Source organism: Rhinolophus hipposideros, assembly GCF_964194185.1.
Source record: "Rhinolophus hipposideros genome assembly, chromosome: 18".
NCBI classification, from domain to species: domain Eukaryota; kingdom Metazoa; phylum Chordata; class Mammalia; order Chiroptera; family Rhinolophidae; genus Rhinolophus; species Rhinolophus hipposideros.
The window spans coordinates 42,203,693-42,229,779 of record NC_138064.1 but is presented as its reverse complement, the minus strand read 5'-3'; the positions used below and the strand labels follow the sequence as shown (position 1 = coordinate 42,229,779).

Here is a 26,087-nt window from a genome sequence, read left to right as displayed (position 1 = left end):
TTGATGGTTAATGTAGTAAAACTTTTCTTATGTATTAAGTTTCACATGAACGTGGGAATTATATGTCCTATTCATTTTGACGCTTAGCTTCTAATTTTTGAAACGATTGTTCAGATTTCTTAAAATAATTGTATGCTTAGAAAACTATCTATCAATCAGGTAAATATTCATTGATAGTCTCTACTAATATTTGATGGTTTTGTTTGCTTATTTTACATTTTAGTATTTAGTCACCGTGGAATTTATTTCCTCAACTGTATAAGGTAAAATTAGATTAAACTGTTTTTTTCAAAGAGCTAGTCAGTTTTTCCTTTTACTGAATGATTACTGTTTTGTGATCCATTCTTTATAGTAAATTAAGATTTGGTATAAATTTCTAGAAAATTTTTTTTTATTCCTTTACTCTTTTCCTTATTTCACTAACTCCTTACTTTTTAATATTAATTATAAAAAATATTAGCCAACATATATTAAGTAAGCACTTTACCTGTGTTAATTCATTTAACCTTCACCATGCTTATGGTTTTAATTTTAATATGGTTTCCATTAACAGTTGAGGAAATGAGGCTTAGAGTGTTAAGCGAAGTGCCCAGAGTCACACAGAAACTAAAGAGTCAGACCCCTACTTCTAACTCAAATACCTTACACACTCTTGTCTATGGTGGTCTAGTCATTTTCAATGTATACAAGAAGAGAAGAGTAAGCTGCCATACCTTGCTATGCTACATTTTTCTCAACAGTCTTCCTATTGAACTTTGGATCTATTTGTGTGCGTGTCAAATTAAAACTGCCCTTATCAATAAATTTGAGATAAAAAACATCTTCACATAAATCAGCTTGTCAATCCAGGAAGAATTATTCATTAATTTCACAATTATAACTGTATCTCCACTTCAACTCTTTTACATATATTACATATATTATTTTCTCTTTTTTAAAATGCAAGTCCTGAATATATTATTAAAAGTATGATTAGGTAATTCATGATCTTTGCTAATGTTGTGAATATGATTCTAATTCTATTATTAATCTCTGTCCAGGGAAAACCAGAAGGTGTGGTCACCCTCCCACAGAGATGCCAGGGCTGTCTCTGTTAATGGCACTTTGGGATTTGAACAATTCTGGCCTCAGTTGATGTTGCTCTCCCCAATATTGGCTGCTGGTTTGTGATTTCTTTGGTGTACTGTATAAATTCTTTGAATAAATATTTGTCCACTTTTTAATTCAATTCAGGAAAACCAAGTCTAGCCCAGGCCCTTCCGCTAATAAGCATCAATGGCCACAACTGAATCCATGATCTCCTCTGAGCTTTAGATTCCTCCTTTCTGAAATAAAAGGCTTTACTATATTCATCGGAAAGCCCCTCAAATTCTAAAATCACATCACATAGATTTGATAGTTTTAACTATCAGAAAAACATATGAGTTCAAATAATAAATCCTGCATATGTCAAAAGAAAATGGCACCAATAAAAGAGTGAAAATATTGACAGTATCACGACAAAATTTGTTTGCCTTATAACTATAAACCATTGCCCATCAAAAGTTTTTTCATTTTTAATGTTTTAATGTTTTCATTTTTAAATAAATATTTCAGTTTGAATCATGACATACCAAAAATTCAGTCTGCTGACCTTTGTGGAAACTTGGAACAAATTTCTGCATAAGTCCCAAGTATCATTTTAATATATTCTATTTGTATTTTGATACAGAAAACTTTTAAACCTTTCTAATTATATACCTTTAGAATAATTTTAAACAACTGAGAGTGTGCTTCTTTTGCTTCAAAAGTAATTTGTATTTTGCTTCCTCCCTCATCTCTATTTGATATTCATATTTTCTCAACCGTATTTTAATCAACTATTGTAATCCTGATCTAATAGCTTTAGAATTAGTCCAACTAGGATTAGGGGTAGCATTTTCTCCATCATTCTTGAGATATAGTAATCATATCAGTATTATTTCTATTACAATTATTTTTTATAGTCCAGTGGAAGTTCGAATGCCAGCTCCCAAAGATGAAACTTTAATGAAATGATCAAATGATCACATATCATTTAGATCTGAGAGTTTTAACTCTGGTGGCTTTCTCTTTGCCAACACCATGATACAGAGCTGACTAATGCGTTCAATATTTTCATAGTATGTACAGCTGATTACTTGGAACATCTTCACTAGTTGGAAAAAAAAATGTTGTGGTGATTGCTGGGTTTGTCTAAAGAACACAAAGAGAATGACATACACATCTAATTCATTTGCAGAGTAGAGATACTGCAACACTGATGATAATAGGAATGAATATAACTCTGGTCATTTAAAAACACAAAGATGCTTCATAACTGATTTAAATTTGTTGTACAATTCTGACATCTGTGTAGCACTTTCTTCCCCCTGCACTATTAGGATTGACAAAGAAATAGAGTCAATTAAAAAAGAACTACTATGTATCTTGAAATGTTCTATATACAGTAATATTTGAGCAAAGCAAACAGTGTCTCTACATTCAAAGACACATCCATTCTTGGCAAGAGGTACAGAAAATAAACAAAAACTAACATTTTATATATAAAACATCTGGTAGAAAGAAGTGCTATAAAGAAAACGGAAGTGAGGTAAAGTGAAAGACAATAATTTAAGTGATAGAAAAACTAAAACTGGAATGCTATTGGAGATATGGTCATCAAGGAAGGTCTCTATGATAAGAAAACATTTGAGCACAGACCTGAGCAAAGTAAGGGGATAAGCATGCAGCTGTCTAGACTTCGAAGGATCAAGACTCCATAAACAAAAGCAATTACTAACTACTCTGTGCATATGTGTAAGACATGCATTTAACAATAAGTACAGATCTCTTTTTAGCAAGGTTATTAACATCACCAATGAGTTCTTTTAAACATGAAATATCACCTAGGATCAACAGAAAATTACCAACTGGAGATGAAGGGATTATATTCATTCTAATTCAGTTCCATTGAGATCAAATATATATTATTATAGTATATATATATATATATATATATATATATATATATATATACACACACACATATACACTTCAGGAAATATATATTTGAAATATATATATTCAAAAAATTTAGAGGCTGATAGGGTATAAATAAATTTTAGAAAAATAAATAAATAAGATACCTAACAATAGAACATAAGGTTAAGCATGAGAGATTTCATGAGGAGTGAAACAAATTTTGGAATATCTTTTAAAGGGTATAATAAGCACAAATCATTTAACAAAATACTAAGGAGGTGAATTAATTGTGGGAATGGGTAAATGCCAACATTTGTATCTGAAATTTATGAGATCGTAACATGTAAATTGTCATTTTAGGACAGAGTCCTTTACAATGGAACATACAACAAATAGATTTTCATGTCTTAGTACATGTTTGCAAGCTCTAGTATAGACACTGAAATTTTCAAAATGCTTTTTCAGTCCCTTAGGAATTTTCTGAAATGGGATTTTGCTATTGATCCTACTAAGAAGTACCTCAGTATGATATCACTTTATATTTTAATTTCTTTTGAATTTAAGCCTGCTAAATAATTAGTAGCAAATATGATAGCTTAATTTAATTGAACTACTATGAGGAACTCCGAGTGCTGAGGATGTAATTCAGGTCAACCATAGTAACTCTCTTCCCTATACTCAAAATTAAATTAATAACTGTACTTCAAAAAAATTACCCAATAAGTACTGATATATGTCTGTGCTCATTGGTATTGAGTCTTTTCTTAGCCCTCAAGCCCCAGCAAATAATTTAATAACTTTTATATTTTTAAAAACAGTAGCTCAGTTCAAAATAAATGTATTCACTCTGCCTCACCATAATTATCACTTTGCTATTTCTAAAATTGCAAGTGCAACAAAATTTTAAGTACCCAAAACCATCTTTAATGCATCATGTAATAATGGAAAAAGCATCTATTATCCTTGTCAACACCTTCTTCTAAACATTCCTTATATTTGCAAAGCAACTGAACTATCCTCTGGCAATTGTTCTCTCTCTCTCTCTCTCTCTCTCTCTGTTTTAAACTAAATAACCTTCATTACTTGCCCTGATAGTATAATCCCTAAATTTGTCTTGTATTGCAGTTTTTTCTTTCCAGACTATAATTTCTGTTGTGTGTCTATTAAATTAAGGTAATTTTTAAAAAGCACCCTTTTTACCTTAAAAAAACAAACAAACAAGTATACAAGAGGAGAACTTTGTTTTTTTAATGAACTTAATTATACTCCCTTTTTAAAAAATAGCCTTCCCCTCCAAAAAGCAAATGCTACAAAATAAAAATACTCACAAACATCCATAGTACTAGTAATTCTAAGAATTACGAAGATCTTAAAATCTAAGTCAATTATAAATATTATTACTTATAACAAGCCCCAGACAGAGGCCTGTTGGACTTTGCTAAATTACCTCTCAGTGCACCCTGGTTTCCTGATTTCTTCATTGCTGCGGAATCCCTTGGTAGACTGGCTAAATGAAGCTTCTGGCTCCTTAGGTCTCGGGCTTGAGATATTCTGAATTTTTAACCAGCTGTCAGGTACTGCTCGTGCTGTTTGACCTTTACAGTTATAAAGGGTATAAACTATAATATTCTGGTCTGTTGACATAAATGAGATATGAATCAACGTAAACTTTTCCTGAATATAAATGGATGACTATTTTATAAGACAGGAAATGAAATTACTTTCCTAGAATTAATTAGTCACAAACTGTATTGGCATGCCGAATATCTTTTATTTTACTTGAGCTATGGCAAAAAGAGGGCCTGTTTTGTAAGGATCTAAAAATAACTTTTAAATTTAAATTGTGCAACAACTTACAAATGTGCTCGTTATCACATGCAGAAAAGTTCCTAAACTAAGAAAACCATTAGGCATATTTTAAAAGGAAAACTGAAATTTACAGCTCATAGAAAAAGGAACAATCCAAATTATGTCTTTCTTGCATATACAGTGCAATTCCATATTTAAACAAACCCCCATTCTGACATTAGTTGGTGTTAAACTGTCAAGTTAAGAACTGGGAAGTGTCTGCGCTTTCATCCTACTTGCAAGGTACCAAATTAGCCCCCTCCTGTTTCAGGGATACTGGGAGAAAAATGTAAGTCCTCTGGTAAGACACAAAAGGCAGTTTATGACTCATAGCAACAGCAGTAGCCAGAGTGACATTTCTGTTTGCATCCCAACCCCAGTTCCCACAGCGGGACAAGAGGAGGGTCAGTAGGTCATCTTCATGGGCAGTAGGTGAGCTTTAGGCAAGAAATGCCAAGAGGATGAAACCCCTGATCTTATAAAGGGGCCACTGGCCACAGGTCCAGTACTCCCCACCAGAGAGAGACATATCTTAGTTATTCTGCAATGTAAATCTCTTCTGGGGAAGGAGACATCTCCGTCTTCCCTATCCTAGAATGTACATAAATCTGAGCAAATTGGCTGTTAATGTTTAGACTGAAGAAATGTGACAGATTCATGAAGAACTGTCTCCCAACAGTACTTAGAAAAGTGTTGGAAGACAATAATAATAATAACAACAACAATCACCCTAATAATGATTGCAATATATAAACACTTTACATGTATAATTTCATTTAGTGCTCAACATTTTGACAAGTTAAATATGATTGTGTCCATTTCCAAGAGGAAGAAACAGATTTACAAACCTTACTTAACTCGTGAGAAGTCATATAACTAGGAGTTTCAAAGTTTGTGCACTATCCCTATGCAATTCTCGGAGTAAATCTAGGAAGCAGGATTACTTAAGGGTGGGAAGTAGCTCACTTAACCAGAGGTGAGCCTTACTACTGTTGTCACCATTCTATCATGATCACCCCTTCCCCAGGCTCCTACATGGCAATGGTTCCTCGTTCCTTATTTTGCACTAGGATTTAGAGACAATCACTCCTACAACTATTGTCTACTGACTGCAGTCTAAGGCAAAGGGGACAGCTTACTTGGGGAAAAACAAAAAACAAACGAAAAAAGCTTCTCTCTTACAACTAATAACAAAGATATTATAAGAAATTATATTTTGATTATTTGTATCTGATGAGTAATCAATAACAGCATTTTATAATGACCACGGATTAGAAAAGCTTTCCAAAAGAAAATTGACTCAAAGATCCTTAATGTAATCATAACATACGCAGCTACTTCCTAAGTAAGGAGATAAGTGATTTTATTGAAACACATGACTACCTTTTCTCAGTTATTAACTTTTCACATATTGTCCATAATCAGCACATTTTCCTTTCATCATCCACTGATTTGCAACTTTACTCCCCAAAACGTCAAACTTCCTCACTTTCATAAACAAAGTACACTCATTGTGTCAACATTTGAAATTCTGTATGTAAATCAGAACATGCTGTGATTGAATTGCTGCTCTTATTATCTACTACTTACTCCCATCAAAGCATATAACTGGATTAGTGGGAAAACAGCTCCATTATGCTTGCATTTAAGCTCTCCCTAACAGCAGGCTTCCTTTCCGCAACAGAAAATGAGCTCTAGAGATAACACAAACACTAAGAAATGATGCAGCTTTCATTCTGACATCCTATATATGATTTAAGAGTAAAAATGAGTTTTTTTAAACAAAAGAAAGAAACTTAGAATTATAAATCTAAAACTTGAGAGGATGCTTGATTTTTCTGTCCGGTGGTTCTGGGCAACTTTGGAAAGGTGTTCATACAGATTTGTGTCATAACTCATTGGATGACTGACACGATATCAGGTATGAGGATGAAGAGAAATGCATGGGGGCTTTGTGGAAAAATTACTGTCAAACTTAATTATAGAATCACTACCAGGTTTCCTAAGTGCCTTATTACTATGCCTCCTTGAAGTTACAAAAGCTCAAAGTTATGTTGTTTCTTTCCTAGACTTTCAGTTTAAGAGAGAAAATACAAAAAAAAATACATACACGCAAGTGTGCATACACACATACACATGTGCACACACCCCAAGACTTTATATATTTTGAAATTCCTTACAATTCCAATATCATTATATTTTTAAGTTTGTATTTAATGAGAATAAGTATGTTAAAGATAAAAATACAATTTTACTCTTCTCTTACCCAAATATTGCATAAGAATTAATCTTCTTTAAATGTATCAATTTCAGACCTTTTATACTCCTAAATAAAGCATGGTGGCTAATAAAACTGAAGAATTCCTTTTAAATTACAAAGCTAATGTAGTTGATATTAAGTATATTGCAAGTGTAAAGAGGTATATGTGAAGTTTGATAAAGAGCAAAATATGTGATAAAGACAGTAAATATATAAAAAGAAAACATACTGCTTAAGCAAAATGTATAATCCAGATAGAGTGTTAAAGTGTTTATTTGCAATTATAAGAGTTATCCAATTCATATGTGCTTTTTCAAGCAAAAATACAGCAAATTTCCTAAAAGTCTTCTCCCAAATATAAATAACTTTCTTCTTTAATAATACATTTAGCATTTCTCTTTGGTTTTATAACTTAATCATATTTTATCTCAGAGTTTCTAAGAATTCTAATATTTTGAAATCTTATTTAAATGTATCAGATTTCACAATGAAGTCAGTAAACTTATTTTATATTTTTATTCAGATTTTAGCCACAGGACTTTGTGGTTAAATCTAGTCTCAGAAACAAAGATGGCTGTTTCAAATTCTGTCTTCTCCCTTAGAGAAGTTACTAGAAGTCTCTCATTTTTTTATCTGTAAAATTAAGTATAGTGGAATGATCTGTCTCACACGATTGTTGTGAAGACTAGATGACTTACCATAAAAAAATACATAGAACAGTTCCTGTCACACGAGCAATTTTTTTAAAAAAACAATTCTAATAATTCCCTATGACGTGATTAAATTAAAAATTAATACACAAATAAGGTAAACAATGAACACATATCTATTTTGGATCATATTCACATTGATTTTCTGAAGGGAAAGCCTATTGTCTGGAATAGTATGAGTACTTAAAATAATTTAGTGACTTTTCAATCATGAAAATATACTAATGATTATTCTGAAATAATAAAATTAAATAATATGTAGTTAATAAAAAATGTCAAATATAGTTGACAAAAATATTTATCACCTATAGTAAATAAAAAATGTAAAAAACAAAACAAAACAAACAAACAAAAAGCTAAAGTAAATGAAAGTAACTATCCTAAAGAAATCAATATACTAGGAGCTGAGACCAGCAATAAATTCCTCCAGTAGAGTAAGAAATCACTGACTTTGTCTTTCAAATATTTGTCTTACAATTTACATGAGTTATGCATCTTTCAATATCACTCTTCTTCTCTACTTTTCAATATGTAACTGAGATACTTTCATAATTTTTAACTTGAGGTTTTGAGATACATTTAACTTGAGGTTTTGAGATGCACTCCCAGTTCTTTCTACAGGCAACATATTTTATTTGCCCATTTGCTTTTAGCTCACATATTCAAGCTACACCAAGTGAGGACACCCAAGTAAATATTTACAAAGAGCTATATCAACGTACCAATAAAGTTTGTATTAACCTGGTTCCCAGAAACCACAAGGAAATATCCTGCAATCGTTTTTCTTAAGAAGTTAGTTAACAATTTCCTTTAAAAAATACACATTTAAAGACAATGGTCTTTAAAACTTGTCAGTCATTAAGAATCCCAATGTCAATCCCATAAATTCTTTATTTTAATTAAGATAAAATCATTAGTTGCTGGCTAAAATTCATTCAAAGCCATTTCTACTGCTTAATGAGAAATTATTTTAAACCATATTTATTAATAGCAATGTTCAGATTCTAAATGAGGCAGGTACTGTTGGTGCTCCATCCATATTTCCATGCATGCCAGCCCAAATTTAACTGCATGGAATTTCTGGGAACTCTCTGCCTGTGCAGATGATAGCCTGTAAACATCAGGGGATATCCTGTAAACATTGGGAGCAATCATTAACTTTAAATACTCCAGCACATTCTCTCCTTGGAAAGGATTACTCTAATTCATGTAATCTACACTTGTTCTCAAAATTGCTCAGAGAATTAAGCTCCACTCACTCAGGGTGGTAACTTGGTTAACAATCCATCATTTATTAGTTGTCTTCTCATTTTTCATTTTACTTCTCATGTATCTCTAAGTCTAGAAGTACTTTCTAAATAAACCATTTGTACTTGAATCCTTTACTCAGGGACTATTTCAGGAAAAACTCAATCTACATTGATACTAACAGGGGTCTTAGGAAGCAGAACCTCAGTATGGGATTCTAGAATTAAATCATATACCAGCCATGTGGTAACAAAGACTTCACTGGTATCTGGCTGTTTGTCAGTAATAACTGAAGTAAAACAAAAACAAACAAACAAAAAAGACCTGTTCTGAGGCTGCAGCATCACAATTGTCAAGATTTCCACCTACGGTGATCGGAACACAATATAGACAGGAGAGGAGACACTGAGAATTTCAGGACTATAGTAATCACAAGGGCTAGACTTTGGTTGGTTGTTGTTGAATTCATTAAAGGAAATGACATCCTAAGGTTAACAAAGTATGAACTGAGGGCAAAGTGTGAAAACTAGAAGACTTCTATGGCAGCTAGTAAAGAGATTTTCATCTCCTGTTGTGAGAAAATCAGTCTGTTATAGAAATAGGCACAGAATTTGCTTTCGAGAGTCACATACTCATAATTATAAAGGAGGCTACATTCACAGCCTTGGCAAGTTTCTGCACTGATAGGCAAAGAATAGGGTTCTAAGAGAAGAATGCAGACAGCTTAGTGGATGCGACTGAGAACACTGAACTTCCAGATTCCCCTGTACTCTCTGGATAGGCAGAGGTAACCTTTTCCTCTTAGAGGGTAGTGGGTCTCCATTCCTAGAGCACATAAAGAATGACACTTGCTCTCCTTAAGATATGATTCCATCTTGCCTCATGGCTGTCAGCAACAAATAGCTCAGGCCTCAACATGACCCAACTGGAAAAGTAACCTCTGCTCCAAGAATACAAAAAGAGAATGGATATTCAACAAGAGAGATGCAAGATCTACCTAATATGGACCAGCAGATACTGGGAGAACATGCTGGGGGACGGATGTTGAAAGATCTTGAGGGAAAATATACTTGGTCATCAACCTGGTGTAGAGGAATAAGTAACCTGAGAAAAGAAAACACATGGACTATTGCACAATGACAAATGGTTGTTTGGTTCACCAATGCTTTTGAAGGAACAAGATTGGAAGACGTTCCCCAAACAGTTCTGGAAAAGAAGCATGAGTTCAGACCCAGAAGAGCAGGAATAAAATGTGTAATTCTCTTTGTCTCACATCAGTGACCACTAGAGCGCATTCATCACAGAGGAGGAATTGAACAACTGGGTGGTTAACATGACTTGTCCAGTGGAGGTCATTCGGCCTTTGTATGTGGCAACTGCAATGCTAGCAAAATGGGATCATAATTTAGCAGCCTGGTAGCAGACAGAAAGAGGACCTATGGACCTCTTTCCATATGGACCTAAAAGCACAGGGTATTTCTCACCAAGTGTGATAGAGCCACTGCCCATGTGAAAGGCCAACCCATTGGAAACTGGCCAATGCTGACTCTTCAATATAGTATCACCATTCAAAAAGGCAACCAGTAACTTGATGTCCAATAGATTACATTCAAGTTGACCCCTCGGGAGGCGAAGTTGGATAAATTTTCTTTTTCTTGTTATCGATACATATTCCAATTATGAGTTCCCTTTTCCTGTGCACAGTGCTTCATTCCTTTGAGTTCATCATAGTGCCTGATTTATCCTCATGGAGTATCTTCATGGAATCCTGAATAACATCCCCTCAAACCATGCAAAATATTTTATGGTAAAGGAGGTCCAATAATGAACAAATGATCACAGGATTCACTGGGTCTACCACATACTACATCACTAGACATTGCCAGCCTGATAAATCATTAAGACTATCTTTTGTATGTGCAACTAAGGTTCCAGCTTGGCAATTACAGTCTTTGAGTTGGCATATTGTGCTTCAAGAGGCAATATGCACTTTGAACCATTGTACTATGTCCATTGATGTGCTGGTACCAACTTGTGTCTGCTCATAAAAAAACAATTGTCACATTTACAGGAATTTTTAAAGTTAGTTGACCTCATATAGGTAGCTTGAAATTGGCCTTGGTAGGAGGACTTATATTATGAAAATTAGTAAATGCTTAAATGTTACAAATCAGGTTTTCCCTCCCCACACTGGCTCTGCCCTAAAAAGGAAGAATGCATGAATGTGGGAACCAAGGGAAGCAAGTAGGAATAACTCTCAACATAACTCAAAGTGATCCACTGGGAAATGTGTATTTCCTGTCCCTGCAACTTTACTTTGCCAAAATAAATGTTCTGCTTTCCAAGAACGTATGTGTGGGTGTGGGGTGAGGTGGTGCTCTTACCAGGGTCACAGAAAGAATTTCACTAAACCTAAATTTATAACTACTATCTGGATATCTGGGGCTTTTCATGCCAGCAGACCAATATGCAAAGGGAAAAAAAGAAATCTACTGGCAGGGTTCCAGATAACAAGGGGATTATCATGAGGTTGCTGCTATGTAATGTAGGAAGGGAGAACTATGCATAGAACTCACGGCATTCAATCAAGCACATCCATGCTTGATGATTACTGTGAATGTACAACTGCAGGAACCACTATTTGAATGGACATAGAAATCATGGATGTATAGGACTCTGGAATAAAAGTTTGGGTCATCTCACGAAGCAAGCCATCAGCAAAAGTTGGCTGACGGTGTAGGAAAATGAGCAAGGGCGTGAGAGAAAAGATGAATATAAATTTTGGACTTGATTCTAACTCTAGCATCTCACATTCCTCATGTACTATGTTTTTATTTTGTTTGTTTATTTTGTAATTGTAACCAGTTGCCATCTTTAAAGATCAGTAACAAGATACAGTGGACGCTGGCCAGGTTTCTAACTACTATCACCTGCAACATTTTGATTCCATTCTTCCTCTGTGGGCAGAGTCTGTTTTGCTCACAGGTGGGGACGGCTGGTACTTCAAACCTCAGCTTCTTTGGCCTGTAAATAGCTCTGAAGTTTATATTCTATATAGTTTCTAGGATTTCAGTAGGATTAAGTTCCTTTAAATTGAATCAAGATCCTTTAATTGGCGTCCTTCCTTTCTTTCCCAGCCTCACTTTCCCACTCCTTTAACTGAAAGTGTTTCCTGGGATCATGTCCCAAATAAATTACTTACACATGAATCCATGACTAAGGATCAGGAGGAAGACAGATTAAGAAATTAACCATATTAATATCTGCTGGTTTTATATAAATTCCATTAGATATGCCAAATCTGTATGGAATATAATATTTTTCACAATTTTCTCTTTTGTTATGCCAAAAATCATATTTTGCTAGCAACCATTCTAAAGCCTTTGTAACAATATGTTTATGTACAAATGAAACTAAATTATTGTCTTTTCTGATCATTTTGTTTGAGAGATAAAGCATTACATTTTACTGAACAAGTGGTGAGATAACACACAGGATCATATGAGACTGGAATGAATCAGAGATCTTATGTATGTCAAGTTTTACAAAATAATACCAAAGAATATGGACAAGCTAAGGATCGCTAAAGGTTCAGATGAAGCATAAAAAGATCTGGACATGGAGGGCGGCTCCTCAGGTGTTATGGGCTGAATTGTGTCCCCCTGAAATTCACAGATTGAAATCCCAACCCCAGAACCTGAGAATGTAACAGTATTTGAAGGTAAGGTCTACAAATAGGTGATTAAGTTAAACTAAGGTGGTTAGGTGAGGGACATAATCCAGTAAGACTGGTATCCTGATAAGAAAAGGAAGAGTCACCAGGGGGGTACATGCACAGAGGGATGACCATGGGTAGAGGCAGCAAGAGGGAGGCCATCTGCAAGCCAAGGAAAGAAGCCTCAGGAGGAACTGACCCTGCCAGCACCTTGATCTTGACCTTCCAGTCTCCAGAACTGTAAGAAAATTAATTTCTATAGCAGCCTTTGATGTTCTGTTATGGGAGCCCTAGAAAACTAATAGAACAAATCCTTCCTTACTGTGTTAGAGACACCCCTCTAGTCAAGATGGAAAGAGGTCTCTAGAATAGGTATGCAGAGTTCCTTGTAAAGTGGAAGTATTTAAATACTGAAATATCTCCAGCTTATTACCCAGGGAGTTATATGACCTACAAACATTTTTCAGGGAGTCTTACTTCATCAGTCCTGGGTTCTATTTGTTATAGTTACATTTAGCCAGAGATATCTCACTAAAAGCATTTTAGAAATAAATCCTCTTCTTCTTAGTAAATATCATTAATCTAGTTATCTGGAAGTCTGGTTGACAAAGGCTTATGCCTGGTTCCCCTGCCTACTTCCCCCCCCCACCCCCCGGGGGTACCCTCCTAGTGAAGGGAGAAAATTGATGGCAGGCCACCTGCTTTAATTTCTTCTTCCTAAGTGGTTTCAGAGATGGGTGCATTCTCACATGGTCAATACAAAATGACTTCACTAAAAATTCCTTTTCCCTCACCAACATCTCTATGAACATATCCACTGCAAATGTGAAATAAGATCCATGAGATTTTTGCCTAAATTCTATGAATTAAAATCAGACATGGCAAGATTCATTTTGTCCTATTTGTTTTAGAATTCAGTGTTTCCTAGCTACTGGGAGGAAGGGCTAAGGTGGTTCTGAGGAAATAAAACTTTAAAAGAAGCACATTTGAATATCTACTGGTTCTCCTGTTAATTAAAAATAAAAACAATTTTAAAAAAATAATGTACTATGGATATGTGTCATGTATGAAAATGAACATTATAATGAACAGACAATTGCTATATAATCACACTGCCAAGTCGCTACTAATTGGGAGTAACAATGATATCAACGAGTATAGGGGTTCATGACACCTGTTTAAACTTTTCTGAATGAAGGAGAACATGTGTAATGTTTTTCCTTCATATTTATTACCTCAGTCTCTTCACTCATGGGTAAAGCCTTAGGCATTCAAAGAAGACCTTGTCGTGGAAATATAGGAGAATTAGTAAAAAGATAGAAAGAGCTCGGTGAAATAGTCTTGAATAGATCAGAACTATGTCAGCCTATCTATGATAAAACACTATGGAGTATTTAAAGTCATAAGGAGATAGAAATTACTGATTAAATTTACCAAAAATGCAGTCATTTTTGTACTTACTGAAGCTACATTCACGAAATCGTCATCTGAGAGGGTTTCCAACATTTCAGAGACTGAAGTTCGAATCAGTTTCAGTGTCAAGCCACTTACACTTCCACTCCTATTTAAAAAAAAAGGGGGGTGTGTCTATGCATATTAATGGTCATACATTTAATCAAAATCAGACACTCTATGGAAAGGCAACTTATGCATTGGCTCTAGATCATTTATATAATGTTCAAATTATTGTCTTTAAAAAAATCAGTACTAGAAAAAGTCATATATATATATATATATACATATATGTATGTATATATATATATATATATATATATATATATATATATATATATATATATATTTTTTTTTTTTTTTGGTTGAGAGCCCACTGGCCCATGTGGGAATCGAACCGGCAGCCTTCGGAGTTAGGAGCACGGAGCTCTAACCGCCTGCGCCACCCGGCCGGCCCTATATATATATTTTAAACTTTTATTTAAGTGTGTTTTTCCAGGACCCATCCACTCCAAGTCTAGTAGTTGTTTTAATCTAGTTGTGGACGGCACAGCTCACAGTGGCCTATGTGGGGATCGAACCGGCAACCTTGTTGTTAAGAGGACTGCATTCTAACCAACTGAGCTAACTGGCCGCCCCGGGAAAAAGTCATATTTTTGAGTTGCAATATATTAAAGAAATCTCGTCTTTCTTTCCTACCAGCACCAGAATATTTCTACCAATAATTATAAAAATGACACATCAAGTGACAATTTTAATAAAATATGGATACTCATGTCATGTCCATTGATTCACGAAACATACTGAATACCAGCTTGGTTAGCCACGTTATAAGTGAGGGCTTATAACCTCTTTAGGTTAACAGATAGTCATTGCCTTAGAAAAACCCATTGTTTGACTTGATCAAATCAGTAATTATGAAGCAGCATACAATTATGATAATAAACAGATTGTTTCATGAACAAAATTCCTTATTTTGTATCCTGAAGTAGACTCTGGGGTTTAGTCTTCCTTTTTTTTTTTTGTCTCTACATATTCTATGATCCTCAGTGACCTAATTGATTTGTGGGGCTCATGTCTACACAACTCGATATCTATACTTCCTGACTTTTTCCCAGTTTTACACTTCACTGCTTGTTAAACTACAAACTCAGTGTCCAAAATGACAAATTACTTCCAAACATATCTTTTATTTCCCATTTATGTTCTTGGTAGCAACCAGGCTAGATCCCAGCCATCCAATTTCCTCCTCCCTCTTAACCCTTCTACCCCTTCAGACAATCTCCCTATTCATTCTACTTTACAGCGTTCCCAAGATGGTGGCGTCCTCTCCATCCTCTCTCCATTCCGGCTCAGGTCTTTGTTACCTAAAGATCTAGAGCTATGGTAACAGCCACCACATCCTGCTCTTAGTCACCTCTTCTTCCCATGCAAACAGGTGAAAATCTGGAAACATACCTTGATCCAATACCGTTAGCAGTGAAGTTACCTACTAAATAGCCAATGATCTCAAGAGCCCTACATTCAAAAGTTTTCAGATTCTTCTCTCTTTCCTTCCTTCACTTCCTCAATATTGTTTCCCCAGATGTTCTCGCCTATGCCACTTTGCTTCTGTCGATTCTTCCACCAGAAATTCCACTCTGTTTTCTCTCTCCTCCCAGGCCTGCTCTGTTAAATGTTTGCTATAATAATTCAATTCTAAGTTTATTTTCTTAATGAAGTCTTTCCTGACACTTGAAATCAAAGTGCTAGCTTTCTTCTATGTGCTGTGTCATATCTTATGTCTATCACCCTTTACAATTATTTTAGTTATTTGTGAATATGGTTTAGTTTCACTGATACATTTGAATTATCTCTGAGATCAGGAATCACATCTTAATGATCTTTGAATCTATATCATTACATTGTATATGTGATGATGAGACCCTCAACACATTTATGTTGAAATAATTTTTAAAAACATTAACTTTATATAAAATATAATTTCAATTTTGGTATATGCACGTGAGGTTCCAAAGATTTTAATATGAGAAACGATTTCTGGAAATTATCCTATAGGATTACATTACTGTTTAGATTTACACTTAAGAAGAATATCAAGGATTACTGTATGATATAAACTCCACAATAATTTAATTAAAAACAGACGTAGCTTAGTGCATTTTAACAAACAAAATGAGAATTAACGTTTAAGTTATATTGGTCAAATTCATTTATCCTCCCTTTCTCAGGCTATGTTATAAGGTTTTGAACTTGTTTACTTCAGGTCAAAATGAGAAAATGTTCAAATGTTGATATTAACCTGTGATATGGATTTAATTGTCTACGAAACATTGGATTCTATTTCTTTGAGTGTGGCATAGAATATATGATATACTTTTTTTCTCTCAGGAAAACTAATCTAAGCATTTTATACTTGATGTTTTTAATTCCTTGGTATTACTCTTAAAAACTAAATGCTCTATGCTCTACAATTACATCTTCTACTTTATTAAAAGATCACACACACATACACACCTGTTAATATGAAGCAATGTAAAGCATAAAATGACTAATATAAAAACTGGAATTCTTTCTTGTAAAAGTCCCAGTATTGACATTTAAGACACTTAATATTTATCTACTTTGTGGTCAAACTCTTAAATGTTATTTCAATCATGAATGACTAAGTGCTAAATAAATGATTCAATTTTCTCTCTCTCTCTCTCTCTCTCTCTCTCTCTCTCTCTCTCTCCCTCCCTCCCTCCCTCCCTCCCTCCCTCCCTCCCTCCCTCCCTCCCTCCCTCCCTCCTTTCTTTCTTTCTTTCTTTCTTTCTTTCTTTCTTTCTTTTTTTTGTTGCAGGAACTGCTTAGTTTTAGCAACCATGTACTTTAATACTGTTTTAAATATAGAGACAAAAATTAAAGGAAATAAATAATTTTTCAAAAAATTCAGACTTTAGAACCATGCCATAATTTTTAATTCCAATACAGATTCTGCTCATTTCACTAAGATACTTTTTGTTTGTTTTGTTACTGTTTTAATATGGCCTCTTTACATACAGAAGTTATCATAATTATTCTTCATTTTTTTTCCCAACCTATCAATCATTTCTCAGTCCCCATACATTACTGTTATCTATGAATCCACCCTGTATTTTTCATATATAAATAAATACATAATATTTAACTACTCACACATCAACCAGAATAAGCATGTCTTTAGGAGATGCAGCTCCTTGGATGTACCTGAAACAAATACCAAATAAATATATTCCTCTTTATAAATATCAAACATTGAAATTTCTTAACCTGATAGTTACTGATCTCTGAGAGAAGGTGTTTTCCAAGCAAACTTACTTTCATTCTATCTCAGTCAACAATGCTTTCATTCATATTATGCGATATCAATGGTAAAAAGCTGTATTTAAGACAATGGTCAAGTGTCAGAGGCATAATATTTAAATTATGTTTTTCAGCTGTTTATAACAAACGATAAAGAGATGTGCTTTAATACTAAGAGCAAAAGAAATTAACTTCTGGAAGGACATTTTCCTGAAAGAAAGAAAAATATCCTAAACTTCAATTTGTTGACCACAGGTTTTAAAACTCATTCTAAGGAATAGTAATAACAAATAATAATGAAATTACGTCATATGTCTGAATGCAAAAAACAAACACAAAAACATGTAATTGGTCTAGGAACATGAAAAAGCAACATCAATAAAAGATAAATATAAAGAGACAATAAAATAATTTTAAAAAACAATATATGATATTATTACCAAGAGTTTTAAGTGGTTCTTTTCAAACATTATAATTTCCAAGAATCCGCTGGAGAGTCAGTTTAAATGCTGATTCCCAAATTCAACCCAGCCCTACAGATTTAGCATCTTTGCATTTTAAAGAGACTCTAGGAGAGTTTTATTCATATAATTCAGGAACTGTAGAGAGAAAACTTAATTGGAGGTGAATGATATCAAAGCTCATGTTGTCTGAACACAGAGTAATGAGGTACAGGGCCTACTCATCCAACAGGAAGGACTGTCCCTGAACTCAAATTTCTACTTATTTCTGAGGTCTCTTTGCCCGTGATTCTAAATCTAAATTTCAGAAGCCTGTCAGATAACTTGTCCATTAGTTTTCAGACAACATCCAGCACAGTTAATACCTATCTACTCAGGACTATGTTTTCATGACACAGTCTATAACTTGCACCCAACTTTGTTTCTCTGTAGTAAAGGGGAAGGGTTGATGGAATATTCCAATGGAAGGTAAATCTAGTTTTTATGTCTAGCACCTTAAGAAATGATCCTGGCATGCTTCTCACAGGGAAGATGGGAGGACAGGGTATGGCCTGTCTCTTCTGTTTGGCACCTCGCTTCTAAGTTCATCCCAAAACAACGGGTCCCTGAACCCAAACCATATGATGCCATATCTTTCCTTCACAGCTACCTCACTTAGAGAAATATTAACAAGAATAATACATGGATTAATAGTACCTTGCATTATTATACATGGTTGGTGTTCATGTAAATGGCTACTGGGACATTTAACTGGGTATTTTAAAATCCTTAAATACATTTATTTGAACAAACTATTATGCGTCTTAGAACTTGTCTGAACTCTAGCAAAACGTTAGAAATAATCTAAATGTACAATAATAGTTACTACATAGTCATTCTTTTAACATGATGTTAAGTGTGTCTCTTATGAATAGGTATTCGAAGGTACTGAGATGAAAAAAGTAGGTTACAAAGCAATATACTGCACATAATGTGAACTCATAATGTGAACTCAAAAAAAGATATTTATATATTGAAACTACTTTTTAAAAACTCAAATAAAATACATGAGATTAACAGTGAAATTATGAGTTATTGGTATTTTTTTTGAGTTTATGTTATGAAATTGAGTTGCTTTAGAAGTGAGGAACAAACAATACTTCTTTTAGGAAAAATAAACCTAAGCTATATGACTATAACTAGGGCCAGCTTACACCTTGGAGCCAATTCTCATTAGTTCAGTGCCAGAGGCAAACTACCCCCTATTCTGACTAGAAGTTGTATTAGAGCTCTAGTCAAAGCAAACTGGGGGAAGGGAGGGGGGTGATGGGAGGTGTCTTTCAATAGAAATCCCCACCAGATAAAAATGTTTTGGAGATGAAATCGAATATAAAACTTAAAGCAGTCCATTTGAAATGAATTTGCTAAATAATTTCAACAATATTATTGTTCCCACTTGAACTCATCATCTTCATTGACCTTTAACTGTATATATTTATTAAAATGTTTTTAAAATACCGGAGCTCTTTAAATAGTTAGAAAAATTCATCCTAATAATGGAACGATTCCCTCCAGCTTTTTAACAAAACGTAACCTTTCATCTCTTTCATCTTTCCATGACTACCTAAAATTCTTACCATGGTCTTCTGCGTACATCATAAAGGTCAATCTTGTTTGGAGTTCTGCTGTTATCAACCCATGGAGAAGCTTTAGAAAAAAGACAGAGAGAGAAATTAAATAAAAAAATTAGAGAAATTACATCAAAATATTATATATAATCTATAAAAATATTTAAAACAAATCAAAAACACATTCCACTTGACACATTCCACTTACCCACAACAATGTTAAAATGAGAGTTACTATTTTCATGCCCTAACCCTTTTCTTTTTGTAAATGGAAGACAATATAGTAGTACAAAAGAAAGTCAACGTAAGTCAATTTCCTTTTTTTATGTTATTTCAGAAATAACTTGTAGACACAGGGATTTTGTATGACTTATATATTTTACCAGGTGTCCAGAGCTTATACATTTTCGTTCTTCTTTACTAACAACAACAAAAAAATTACCTTAAAAGAAAATGGATTTGCCACTCATGGAAGTTATGCTTTCAATTATTAAATTCATATATTTTCATTCAATGAAATACTATTTTGGTCAATAAAAAGGTTGTTGTTTTTCTTGGAGATATAGCATACTTTTTAACCTTATTAGTCACATATTTGATAATGGCCAGTCCTTTTGAAATGATAATTAAAAGGTTAAAGTATAATTAAAATAACTCCACACACACAAAAAAACCTGTTTCTGTTAAATATATTTGAATGATCTGAAGTAATTCAAGAATCTTTTGTTAGTTTCAGAGCCTTCACCATTTTTCAGCAATCAGAAAAATAGTCTTTGTCTAATGACATTAATCATTAATCATTAATCATTAAATGCAAGTAATTTATGCTTATTCTAATTGAATCTATACTTACTTTAATTAAAATACTTTACTAAGCTTCACACACACATACACCTACCTTAGATTCAATGGAGAACAATAAATGCTGATGAATTGGATGATAATTTTAATCCAAACAAGTCCTCTTCTTGAACATGTTTAGACATATGACTCTTGGGAAAATCCCTAATAATAATTAATATGACTTGTACTCTCCAATCTATTTCACCCTTTTCTTTATTGAGAAACTATGGAAATTATGGAGAACTTCACTGAGAATCAGGTTTATTAACCAACTAAGATAATTTGGCCAATTAGAACATGTCAAAAATTATGTACTACTGAGGCTCTTCTTGACTGTAAAATTTCTTTCTTGTTAGTGACTATATTACAAAATGATTTATTCATTTTAAATGGCTAATTGTGTTTACGTGAAACAGTTAAATTTAACTATAACACTCCCCCAACAACTAGTTGCTGACAGTTGCAACAACCAGTCAATGCAACAAAAATGGTAAATTTACTTTAATCTTCGAATTTGCATTTGCAGAAACTTGCAGCCAGTGAAATAAATATTTTCTTTTTCTTTTTGTGCTAGCACTGGAATTAAGCAACAAGCATGCTGGCTGACATAGCAGGAGACTTGTAACTACTTACTGAATAATATCTGACTTCCCAAGTTAGGGTCTTAGTAATAACTAAAATTTTAAGTAAATTATATCCTACTCTCAGTACAATGTTGTGCTGGTTATATATTTATTGACACTCAGTAACAAATCCACCCTTTTATCTTGCTGTGAAATGAAAATTGATCTGGGCCCTTTAACAATGTTTCTTTAACCAACAAGCACAATTTTAAGCTTTGTCAACAAATCATGAAAGAAAGGCACTGACTGAGAAAAGGGTTTTTGCTTCCTGTTTCTGGTTGGTTTGCTCAATAACTCTTCCTGTTTTCCATGTTCAAAATATCGTGTTTTGTCTCTCCTGATTGGACTCAAACTGATACAAATGTGTGCGTGAGATGAGAGAAGTGAGATTAGTCAATACATTAGTGGCTACCATGATTTGAAAGTGGTCAGATAATGAATTTGATAAATTATTTAATAAAATGAGAATGTGAAAGTCACATTTAAATTAGATGTTTGAATTTCTGGCAGATCGAATTCATCTAGGATTTTTGTTCGCACTATAATTGCTAACTGGAATTGACTGTGATAAGTATTACTATGCCACATAAAATTTGTATCTTTCTTTAAAGATTGAAAAAAGAGTTATAATTTACAGTTTAAGCCAGACCATTAAATTTTAATTTAATTTGTAATCTTAAATAGTTTATATTTTAAAAATATTAATAATCTCTTAGAAGTCTTCTGAAATATCTACTATTAGGAAATATCCCTTGATTGTACTTAAGATATTTACATTATTATAAAATTAAACAATGTAGTTTCTTTTTTGGTATAACTAATTAATTTATTGTAAACATCCCATGGTGGCATTTAAATGGCACACTATTTATATAGGCTCAGAATTGTGAAAGGTCAAATAGTAGAAAGGAAAATAACCATACACTGGAATTCCCTGAAATGATCAGTTTCATAATGATGCATAATGAAAACTATATGTTTTGAGAAGAAATTGGGGCTTCTAAAATCCCTGAAAAAAGTGAAATGTTGCTTAGTTTAGATGTTCCTTTTGTTTTCCAATAAGATTTTGAGATGAAAGGAGTAAAATGACAGCCCACAATGTGGGCATCTCATTTCCGAATGCCAACATTAAGGATGATAATAATCATTTATGAGAATGTTTCCCCAATCAAAACCGTATTGTGCGTCTATCTTTGACTGAATCTACTGAGTTACAATTCTACTTCTTGTTCTGTTCCAAGCAGGAATTCAGAGACCTATAACTGGTGGGGCTTTTGCCTTTTTCAGCACTTGGTTTCTAAGGTCACCCAGGGCACTAATATGCAGCGGCTAGAGGGCAGGAGGCAGCGTGGAGAAGGCACACCCAGTCATAATAATTGCAGGCTTGAAGTGACACATATTACTTTCACTCATACCCTACTGGTGCAATGTAGATGCAAAGAAGGCCTGCGAAAGTTCCCGGCTAGGCAGCCATCATAAAAGCAAAACCTCACAATGGGCTGGGAGGACAGAACTCTGGTGGGCAATGAGCAGCCTCTGCTGCAGGTACAGATGAACAACTAGAAAATGAGTCATGTCCATGCCTTTGGAACATCAATTTTTCTGTTTCCAGCAGTGTCTTCAAGTAAGCCACCTTTACAATGAGAGAAGAATGGGCTAAATTCAGAACCTGGTAAAAATATAAAAATATTGGACTTAAGAATGATTTCTAGATTAAATCTCAGGACTAGGATTGTTTGCACAAGAAACACACTGGAGAAAAATACTGAGAAGCCGACAGTGGTTGATGATGTTTTCAATATCAAAGAAACAACAGGCCTAGTCTGCAGAAATCTTGTAATTGTTGGAAACGCTAAAGCATTTTGGGGCCATACATCTGTACCCAACACAGAACATTATGAAAGCTATTTAGCCCAAGTACACACTCCAGATGTGCCAGAAAGGGTTATAGGCAAGAGAGGTGCCACCATAGAACACTACCCAGAGCAGTAAGATGGACTAACCAAGATACGTGCTTTATGCAAAGACGAGGTCTTTGTATTTCTTGCCTGATGGATTGTGATAAATACCACGGACCAGCGATTGCTGTGTAATTCCCAGTCTCCTTTATTAATTGGTAGTTTTCATTGGGATCATTCAGAAGACACCACCTTGCATAGCAGTTATTTGGGCAATACTGGGAATAGTACAGAGAAAGTAACCAGTATAGTCGGCTGTGTTGTAAGCTATACTAGGAGAAGTCATATCCACATGCACAGAATTGCATGTGACTCAGTGCTCAATTGCATGTGAGCTGGGTGCACTAACTTATTGGGACTTTGAGTTATCACCTATGAGAAAGAGGTGAATGTGTTCTCTTTCACATTCACATTCATGAGAAAGAGGAAGAAGTGTGTGCAGAGATAACTGTACTGCCAGTGGCAGGTTTGATACGGCTTCAAATACACGTTTTCTGCTTCCTTCAAGTACTAGTACCCCTCAAGTTCTAATTGACTGCCTGATAGAGACAGTCAGTCTCTATGCTTGTCAGTCTCTCTTGTCATGGTGAGGTCATATGATGAAATTCTAGCCATTTGAGCAGAAGTGATATATGTACAACTTTTGGGCCATGCTGTTTGCCGTCTACTAATTTTTTCCCTTTTGTTCTTAGCTGTGAATGTGGTACTGTTGATCCAGTTTTGATCATACAGATGAAAACAACAACCTAAGACATGGCAAATAGAACCTAATCGCTGGACACCTCATCGGCCAGAGTTTCCCTAACCAACTGATTTATCTCTTACCCCAAATAAATATATAATCTCTGTTATGTCCATCATTGTTTCAGTCATTGAATCAATATCCTGATATTAGGTCAGAACTTTTCCCAGTTACACAAACCTGGGTCAGATTTTAAAGCTTGGAGAATGTATGGGAGGCAAACTTTTCACAGAGTGTTTGAAATCTGTTTCACTATCTTTCCCTGCATCCCTATATCTTCTTAGAATATTATTTTGGCCAAGGGAAACTACTTATGGCTATATAATATTTATATACCGTATTTCCCCGAAAATAAGACCTAGCCAGACAATCAGCTCTACTGTGTCTTTTGGAGCAAAAATTAATATAAGACCTGGTCTTATTTTCAGGGAAATATGGTATAAGACCCGGTTTTATTTTCGGGGAAACACAGTAAGATTAAATTATTAATGCACATACTTCAAACTAGAGTTGGCACATAATAATCATTCCATATGTGGATATTTTAAAACAGCATCACTGAGTCATTAAAACTATTTATTATAGATTACAAATTTTATAAAATAATAGATTATTATACAATATGCTTAAATTTTAATCATTTAAAAGCATATTCCTATGACTAGTGCTGAGGACATCATACCATTTCCCCATCTTAGTCCATCCCCATAATGTAGGCAGGTGTTACACAGTCAATAAAAACGCCTGGGAATCTAAAAACTGACTTCACATGGTTACTTCAGAAATCCCATGGAGAATACCAGCATAGGTAAGGGGTGGTGGATAGGAAAGATGTACAGCCGGACACCTAGATAGTTATAACTATGTTTCCTGGCACTTTCCATTTGATCCCCCTGCCTTGTTTCATTTTATTCAGAAACTGAGTTCTCTGAAGTTCTACTCTGATACTTGTTGTCAGCTCAGTACCTAGGATCTTTACTTATTTTATCCAGCTTAATTTAACAAACACCTATCATTCATTACATGCAAGGCACTGCATTACATAATGTGAAACATACATATATACAAGAGCCATCTCCACCTGCAGGTGCCATAGTGCATTGTTTTTTAAGAGGAAAATATATAACATACATTCTGAAAGAATATACGATTTGATAGCCATTGTTATAAATTAAAAACAAACTTCTCTGAGAGGATAAAGAAAGACCGCTTTTGTGAAAGCCTTCATGTTGAAAGTGGTGCACGTATTCTATTTTGGTTGATGGATAGGAATCGTATGACCAGAGATGGGGATCTTGGAACAAAGCATATAAGATATGAAAAGAAAAGGAACATTGTAGAAAATAAAATGAAATGAGAATTAAACAAATAAAGGGGCGGGGGATATAGATGTACAGTGTGAAGATTGAACTGTGTAGTAAAAGATAAAAGTGGAGGCGTAAGTTGGGGTAGAGTCCTTGCATGATCTGAATGCCAGAGTAAGGGAGCCAGATGTCAGTAAGAGAACGATGTCAGATTGGATAATTTTACTAGAGAAGCGACCATCTAAGTTGTGCTCCAGATCACTTTGTAAAAAATTTCTTAGATTCTTTCTGCAATGTATTTTAATGTGTGTGTGTGTGTGTGTTATTTTTATTTTTTATTTTTTATTTTTCTGTCTCATCCTCTTGTGGGCTCCTCAGGCGCAAAATGATCTTACTGGAATTAGAATTCTTAGGATGTCTCAGTTACTTCAGAAACAGCAGTTTTGCCTTGTTCTTCCCTCCTTGCAGGTCAGACTTGCTTAATTAATCAAATGATATTTGAATTTTCATTTTGTTTCTGAACAGTGAGACACAATGTTCAGATGATATCATTGTATTGGCTTGAGAGTACCTTTGATATCTCAACTACAATATGTCCAGAATGCTTTTTTACTTTATAGATAAACAAATGGCAGAAATGCAGATACACAATATTCTGGCCAGAATAAATCACCGTAGTGATTATAATAAAATAACTTATTACAAAGTGATTTGCTGCTAATTCTGCAGATGCTAGATAATCCACATAATATATCTGCAGTAAACGTAAAGGGTTATTTGTCTGTCAGCAGGAGTAGCAGATAACAAGGACAAGATGTGTGGTTAAGTGGAATATCAATAAAGTAAACAGTACACAAAGACTTAACCATTTAGATGGCTAATATGCAGTTATTATCTGTAGCTCAGAAATAAGACGCAACACAGCAAGTTCTATGAAATAAAAGATGAGAATGATTCACTGGTAAATAATTTCAGATATATGTTACATAGAGAAAATGTAAACTCAGAGA

The 26,087-nt window shown here is 34.2% G+C and overlaps 1 protein-coding gene across 5 annotated transcripts in view; it reads right to left on the bottom strand.

Moving 5' to 3' along the window:
* The window catches only part of CACNA2D1 (calcium voltage-gated channel auxiliary subunit alpha2delta 1), a 469,014-nt gene that overhangs the window by 94,120 nt on the left and 348,807 nt on the right, over nt 1-26,087 (bottom strand). For all 5 annotated transcript variants that reach the window (XM_081079528.1, XM_081079529.1, XM_081079531.1 and 2 more), the window contains exons 8-10: nt 19,617-19,686; nt 17,393-17,443; nt 14,225-14,324 (exon numbers count right to left, since the gene is read on the bottom strand). In XM_081079528.1, the coding sequence (XP_080935654.1) occupies nt 14,225-14,324; nt 17,393-17,443; nt 19,617-19,686 (221 nt within the window). The remainder of the gene's footprint in view (nt 1-14,224; nt 14,325-17,392; nt 17,444-19,616; nt 19,687-26,087) is intronic.